The sequence below is a fragment of the Labeo rohita genome, chromosome 7, assembly GCF_022985175.1.
Source record: "Labeo rohita strain BAU-BD-2019 chromosome 7, IGBB_LRoh.1.0, whole genome shotgun sequence".
Lineage (NCBI taxonomy): Eukaryota > Metazoa > Chordata > Actinopteri > Cypriniformes > Cyprinidae > Labeo > Labeo rohita.
The window spans coordinates 10454859-10463402 of record NC_066875.1 but is presented as its reverse complement, the minus strand read 5'-3'; the positions used below and the strand labels follow the sequence as shown (position 1 = coordinate 10463402).

General features: G+C 32.5%; 1 protein-coding gene across 2 annotated transcripts in view; it reads left to right on the top strand.

Annotated features, from left to right (window-relative positions):
• Positions 1–459: 459 nt before the first annotated feature.
• The window catches only part of acsf3 (acyl-CoA synthetase family member 3), a 58610-nt gene continuing 50525 nt past the window's right edge, over positions 460–8544 (top strand). Inside the window, exons 1-3 of one of the 2 annotated variants that reach the window (XM_051116075.1) lie at positions 460–506; positions 1570–2320; positions 6480–6635. In XM_051116075.1, the coding sequence (XP_050972032.1) occupies positions 1619–2320; positions 6480–6635 (858 nt within the window). In that variant the 5' untranslated portion in view covers positions 460–506; positions 1570–1618. Of the gene's footprint in view, positions 628–1569; positions 2321–6479; positions 6636–8544 lie in introns of both variants that reach the window. The other variant, XM_051116074.1, reaches the window with a different exon arrangement.

Below are 8544 nucleotides of genomic sequence, written 5' to 3'. Positions count from 1 at the left end.
TCTGTATGCCTCATCCTATTTTTAGTACTTTTTAATGTATGTGTATTAAGTGTTTGACTTTTTTAGTACTGGTTTAATGTATGTGTATTAAGTGTTTGACTTTTTCCACAGAAATATACAATTTTTTAGACTGTATTGTATTGTACTGCACATATATTGTTTTTACTCCTAATATATGTAAATGTTACATGAAAACTAAGGCCAACATTTCTACGTGATGACATCCATATAACTAAAACAAGACATTCTATTCTTGTCTATTTTGAAAACAAAGATAATGTTTTAGTTAATGTATTTTCCCTTATTTATAAACGCACCTAAATTAAATGCTAAAATAAAATCTAAAGCTATTGCTGTGGCTTCCGAAATGCAAAACTATGAAAATCCACAAGAAACACACAAGAGAAACGTCTGAATCAAGAGCGCGGTAAATAAAAGTTCCGCTTTGCTTCGATTTCCATACGGATGAATTTAAACGACGCACCGCATCCAGTATGACTTTTTAGGTAGGAAGTGTATTATTCTGCATGTGTGTTTGTGGAAGGTCTTATAGTCCTATTACAGTTTTATGCATAGCGACTTCAGAAAACGTTATAAAGACGAGGATAACAGGAAGTCTTCAGAAGTGTAAGAAATGTGGAATAACGTTCTATGGTCTTGAATTGCACTGTTCGTTTTATTGTTGACTTTCATTATGTTTGGATCTCAAGTTGGGTTCCCCATTGCTGTTTTATGAAAAAATGAATAAACAAATGAATGAATAATAAAGAAAAATGTATTTTTCCCACCTAAAATTAGGTAATGTGTTCCTCTGACCTTATCAAGTAACGTTACTGTGACAAGGAAAAAAATAATAATTATTTTAAAACCAGAATTACAAACATTTCTCAAAGAAAGATTGTGTACTGTAAACGAGGCTTGGAAAAATAATTTTATTTTAAATGTCTTAATGAATAACAAGACATTTGTTTTTCTCATATAAAAAGCTGTCTGTATATATATATATATATATATATAAACACACACACACACACACACACACACACATTAAATTTCAATGGTGGACTTTTAAACTTTTTATTTTACACACGCAAAAAATGAAAACTGACACGGCACATGCTCAAAATGAATTTTTGAAAATTGCAGAATTACTCATATTAGCATCAGTTAGAATATGCTTAAATTAATTCAGTAATGTTTCAGAAAGAAAGAAAGAAATATGAATTTACAGCTTTAATATACATATTTTTGATTTTTTTTCTTTAATGAAGAAAGCTTTAAGATTAAAAAAATGTTTAATAAAATTAATGTTAATTAAATTTAATATAATTGCGAATGTGTGTGTGTGTGTGTGTTTTCTGACATAAATAGGTAAATAAAAAAAGTTGCTACTTTCATATTTATATAAAGGTTTGTGAAAATGATGACAAAACAAGTAAAAATGTTTAATGTTGAGTCCTGTGTTGTAAGTTATGCCTTTTAATTGGCTATTTTTTAATTGTCGTTTTCATTCGTATGCACTGTATATTAATATTAATATTTACTTTTGTTTCATTTTGTATTCCCAAGTTTAAACAGATGACGAAGATTGAGGGGAGCTTCTGTGCAATCCTACGCTATGCTGTCCTTACACACCGTGTCCATCTGGAGCTGCTCTTCAAGTTGGTCTCACTGTAGGAGCAGCAGAAGAGCCTTGAAATGGCTGCTGGGAAATGTAGAGCAGAGAACATTTGCATCATCCACCCTCAAAATCTCTTCAGCTTTAGGGAGAGTTGCTCCTGTTTTCTCTAGAGCTTCTGCTTATGGAGACAGTGTGGCCATTACGGATCACAGCGGGAGCCACACCTACCGCTCCCTCTACAAAAACAGCAAAAGCCTGGCGGGACTCATTACTAAGGCACTCACCTGTCAATCAGGAGACCTGCAGGGCAAGCGTATCTCATTCCTGTGTGCCAATGACGCATCCTACACTGTGGCGCAGTGGGCGGCCTGGATGTGTGGTGGCATAGCTGTGCCCCTCTACAGGAAGCATCCTCCAAGTGAGCTGGAATATGTCATCTCAGACTCCCAGAGCTCGCTGCTGGTAGCCGGACAACCTTTCATGGATACCCTTGAGCCCTTGGCCCAGAAACTAGGGCTGCCCTTCCTACAGCTTCCCACCACGTCTAGCCTAGATACTCTGCAGTCTGAGGACACACAGACGCTGCCTGAGGAGAACATCTCAGACTGGGCCGAGAGGCCAGCCATGCTCATCTACACCAGCGGCACCACGGGCAGACCAAAAGGAGTGCTTCACACCCACAGCAGCCTGCAGGCCATGGTAAATGAGATTTTTTGTTGTGTATATATATACATGGATGCTCACAAATCTTTTTAAACTGCTATATGAACATTTTATCAGCGTTAAATAGTGATGTTGAGCATGTCCTGTGATTTTCCATGGATGCATCTGTTGTGGCAGAAGGGCAAAAACTTAATTAATTTAATTAAATTATTATTAAATAATTATTAGATATAAAATCAGATTGGATGAGCCACTTTTACAGCTGTTTGGAAATAAAATTTGCAAGTAAATCGGGGGTGGTGGTTTAAAGAAGTCTCTTATGCTCATCAATGCTGCATTTATTTGATCACAAATACAGAAAAAATAGTAATGTTGTGAAATATTATTACAGTTTAAAATAATGTTTTCTATTTTAATATACTTTATAATATAATTTATTCCTATGATGTAAAGCTGAATTTTCAGTAGTCACTACTCCAGTCTTCAGTGTCACATGATCAGCATATCAGACGTTAGGAAACTGTAGGTTTAATATTTTTTTTTTTAACCTGTAATACTTTTATCAGGATTCTTTGATGAATAAAAGTTAAAAATAACAGCACTTATTCAAAATAGAACTCTAACAACTTACAACAACAACAACAAAGTCTTTACAATCACTTTTTTATCAATTGAACACATTTTTGCTGAATAAAAAAAAAATCAATTAAAAAAAGTTCTTTCAAAAAAACCCCATTGACCTCAAAATTTTGACTGGTATTGTATATTGTTACAAAATATTTGTATTTATTATCACAGGTTCCAAAAAACATTAAGAAACACAACTGTTTTCAACATTGATAATAAATTCAGCATATTAGTATTATTTCTGAAGGATCCTGTGACACTGAAAACTGGAGTAATGACTGATGAAAATTTAGCTTTACATCACAAGAATAAATTATATTTTAAAGTATATTAAAACAGAAAAGCATTATTATAAATTGCAATAATATTTCACAATATTGCTATTTTCTGTATTTTTGATCAAATAAATGCACCCTTGATGAGCATAAGAAACTTATTTAAAAACATTTTTAAAAAGTTTGGGATTTTAATATATGTGTAAGACACTTTCTGAAGAAGACATGCATATATTTATGTAGTATGAAGTCTGATCTTTCAGAAAATATAACGTGTCTGTAACTTTGTCAATTTTTGTTGTTGTTGTTTTACATTTTTACTGAACTGTACCATAAATTTCTTATGGTGTGACATACTGTTGCAAAAATTGAGGGAAAAAAACTCTCATAATATATTAATAGCATGAGAGAGATTTATTTTCATTGTTAGACACTTATTTTCATATAGTGATATTTAATATTTAATTTTAATTAACAATTTTTTCCTCATGACTTGTTGGACAATTTCAAGTAAAACTTTGACAAGACAAACTTGCCATCATCCATTCAAAACTGCTGAAAATTATATCATTTTAAGATGAGTGATATTTACATCTCACCTATTGCAATACTCAACTGTTTGTTTTTTTTTTTTTTTTTGTTTTGTTTTTTTTTTTTTTAGATATTTTGAGATAAAAACAAGTGTTGTTCTTTTATGTGTGTCACACCATAGGACATTACGTCATACCATAGGACATTATGTCACACTAAAAGACAGAAATAGTAGTTATTAAAATATTTCTATTTAATTTTAAACATGACAAAGGAGAAAGAAAGTTTAATTTTAATACAAACAATATCAACCTGTTTTTTTAAACATCAACAAAATTCAGCCTTAGGTAGTCAGTATGTTACTGAAATTCTTCTAGCCCCCCCTGCTGCATGTGTGGCACAGCTAAATATGATTGATATTTATGATACAGCTAAATATTATTGATATATGATTGAAACCATATTCATTAAGATGCAAATGAATGACTTTTAAAGACATCATTTTGATTCCATTTACTTTCTGCATCGTCAGTAGTTTAATGTAATTATTGCATTTAAGTACACTGAAAATGTTAAAAAAAGAATAAAAGGAGTTTAACAAATCTTATTTAATTATTTAAAATGTTATTTAAAGAGACCTTGTCCTCTGGTGTGACATCTTTGTCCTGTGGTGTGACAGTTCAGGCGTCACACCGGAGGACATTATCTGTCACACCATAGGACGTTTCAGTGTTTTGTGTCAATTAATGACCGTGCTATTCTGAGCTCACCTGTCATTAGTGGTTAGCAAGACACGTTTGCCAAATTTTTCATAATTATGTAGTTTAACATACAGTTTTTTTGTTTTTTTTTATTAAAAAATATCATTTAGGGGTGTCACACCAAAGGACAACAAAACGTAACACTTTTGAAGTGGCTCCAAAAAAATATTTGAACAATTCTGAGACAAAAATTGAGGTGCATGTGTCATGGGCTTGACAGGAGGCTTCAGTAACATGATCATGAATGGGGTTCTTCAACTAATTAAAGTTTTCTCTGGAATTGGCTGATTTAAAATCAGGATATGATGTCACACCATAGGACATGGTTTTGAGAGACAAAATGTATCAAGTTCCTACGCTTTCAGAAATATACGGATGAAAAAATGATTGCCATTTACTAAAATAGACACTTGTACAATTATGCCAGTGGTATTAACATTTTTATGCTTTATTTTTAATTTATAAAAGTTGTAATTTATTGAACCATGCTTGAGACAGTCACATCATAGGACAATTTTGAGATTTAGCTAAAAAAAAAAAAAAAAAAAAAATCTAATAACACCAGAGCTTTTATAACAACAGGTCCATGTAGGACAAAGAAATGTTTAACCATTTACTGCATTTTAAAAAACGACAATATTAAATATATTCGTTTTATTTTGTGGGACAGAATGAAGTGATTAATATAAAGTGGTTAAACTTCTGTAAAAATTCACTGCATTTATTTATTTATTTATTTTAATTAATTAATCAATTTTTTTTTTATTTTTTTTTTCACTGCTGACACAATATAATCAAATCAGAAGATCAGGATTTCCACCTACTGAGATATTGGAAAGTATTGTAACATTAGGATTATTTACAACTCTTTTAGTGTGAGATGAATGATAGAAGCTGAATTAGGTTTGATGAGAGCTGTAGCTGTGGAATGAGAGCCCCTCCCTCCCTTGATGTCATTGCGTTCTTTTACTTTTGTTCCACTTCGCCTCTCCGAATAATCATTCTGATTGTTTAATTTCATGGGCCACTCAAGGCAGTGGGTTTTTTTTCCCAGCAAAAATTGACCTGCATTTCCAATAGGGTGGAAAATTAGATCACTCTCAATTAAGGTTGAGCCTCTTTGGACAAGCTCAAGTGCCTGTGCTCCACAAAGAGTGGACAAAGCAGCCACTAATCAACTGTTTATCGTTTTCACTTTTCTACTTTTTAAACTTTTTAAGTTGCATTATTTGTATCTTTAATTTTATTATATAAAAATGTATATAATTAATAAATGTATTTTTTAAGATTAACAAATTTTAGCTAATTTAATTCAGAATTTATATAATACAATAATTAGATCCGTAAATCCCTTGTCATACAGTATGGGTACATCCCTAAATGCATTTTTCCATAACATTTACACTTGTGGTGAACTGCAGTGTTTTGTTTGTATGCATGTGAGGAATGACTGTGGAGTATGTTTGCAAATTAAAGGTAATTTTTCATTTTAAAATAATAATTGTGATTAATAATTAATGAAAATAATGGATATGCATTTTATGTCAGATTCTCTTGTGTACTGCAAAACAAAATAAGAAATGAAATTTAATACCTGTAAAGAGCTATAAATGAATTTTAATCAGAATTTGGTTATAGGTTACTGACCCAAATATAGATAACCTGATGAGTAACACCCCAAGCAACAGAGTATTGTGGTTGAGGGTACACATTTCGACCTAATTCAGGACTGCGTGATTGTGCGTGCATGCACCAGCCCAGCTGCACGTGGTAAATAATCATGTTCATGCCACAGCACAATGAGAACTGAAAAGTTGCTTGTGAGCATCATTCAGTCCATTTTAACTCAAACAGTTAATATTAATTCACTTGGCTGATTTAAAGGTTTTGAGCACAATGGATTTGGCCTCTTTCTGTGTACCCAGTGTGACTGTCCCATGCTTCAATCACGTGGATCATGAAAACACTGTAGGTCAAAATCAGTTTTTTCTTGTCTTGTAGGTTCAAGGTTTGGTCTCAGAGTGGGAATGGAATAAAGATGATGTCATCCTCCACACGCTGCCCCTTCACCATGTACATGGCATTGTAAACAAGCTGATGTGCCCACTCTGGGTGGGTGCTACCTGCATCATGCTGCCAGAGTTCAGTGCTCAGAAGGTACAGTTCTCTTACTAACCACATCATTACCACAGGTCGTTCATATAACACAGATCCTTGTTACACTTACAAGCGACTGAAAATCACTGAATGAGAAGTCAAAGTGCACTTTTCCAGCAAAGTATTTAAAAAAAAATGTTTGTCATGCATTAAAAGTCCACTTCCAAAACAAAGATTCACATAAAATGTACTCACCCCCTTGTCATCCAAGATGTTCATGTCTTTTTTTCTTCACTTGTAAAGAAATTGTTTTTTGAGAAGAAACATTTCTGCATTTTTCTCCATATAATGGACTGATATGGTGCCCTGATTTTGAACTTCCAAAATGCAGTTTAAATGCGGCTTCAAACGATCCCAGCCGAGAAAGAAGGGTCTTATCTAGCGTAACGATTGGTTATTTTATATACTTATATACTTTTTAATGTCAAACGCTCATCTTGTCTTACTCTGCGTGGACTGTTTTTTTTCCGGTTCATGACAGTTAGGGTATGTTGAAAAACTCCGATCTCATGTTCTCCCTCAACTTCAAAATCATCCTATATTGCTGTTTTACCTTCTTTGTTAAGGGTGTTTGATCTTCTTTGCATGTTTACTTTGCAAAGACTATGTCTGTACTTCTGCAGCGATGATTTTGAAATGATTTTTGAAGTTGAGGGAGAAAATACAATTCAACAAACCCTAACTGTCTTGAGCCAGAATACACAGAGCAAGGCAAGATGAGCATTTGAGATTTAAAAGTCTTTAAATTGTATTTTTTTAAATGAAACTAACCAATCTTTTTGTTAGATAAGACCCTTCTTCCGGTTTACAACTGCATTTGGGATCGTTTAAAGGCGCTTTTAAAACAGCATTTTGGAAGTTCATAATCTGGGCACCATAGCAATCCATTATATGGAGAAAAATCCTGAAATGTTTCCCTCAAAAAAACATAATTTCTTTACGACTGAAGAAAGAAAGACATAAACATCTTGGATGACAAGGGGGTGAGTACTTTATATGTGAATCTTTGTTTTGGAAGTGGACTTCCTTTAATTGTTTGATACAATATACTTAGTACTGTATGTATAAAACATGGTGATACTGTTTAATTTCTTTTAAAATATATTTAATTAACATTTGTAGTTATACTGTTAACTTTATCTTCAACTGTAACCCAATCCTTACCCCAAAATCTTTAATTCCTATAATCCTAATCCTAACCCTGTGTTTACTTTTAATTATTATTTATGCAACTTATTAATGCATGTTCATTTATTGAACATATTAATACATGTTATTTTCCAACCTATTTTGGGCTCTCATTTTAAGCAAAAAATACAGTAATTTCTAAGCAATAGTTGAGTTAACTAAAACTACCCAGAAGGTTAGGTTAAACATAACCATAGCACAAACTCTTTGGCAGTAAATGTGGGAATTATAAAACAACATGCATGTACACAGGAAATCCATAGACTTGTAGGTGTTTAATGTTAGTGCATAGTAGTTAAGGCCACCTAATATAAAGCGTGACCAAACGTTTTAAATTTTAATCATAGATAAACTGTTCAAAATGAAGACAAAAAGTATTGTGACACTAGTTGTCAAACATTAGTGGAGCATTTAATGTGATGAACAACATCTAAACACCTGTGTGAACTGACTGGACTTCTTATGTCTATTAAAAAATGGTTGGCTAAAAGTAGAAAAGTGTTAGATTTTAGAAGTTAGTTCTGAGAAATTCATGCATCATTTGTTTACAGATGTCATTTAGTTTGATATTTGTTCATTTTATGCAATGATGCATAATATGCAAATAAGTATTTTTATATACAATTACTTCCGTTCCGTAGCTTCTGCATGCACAGCATCTTATTACAGTACTTAGTACTGTCTGAAATATTACCGTTTTTAGAGGCATATGGTGAATATA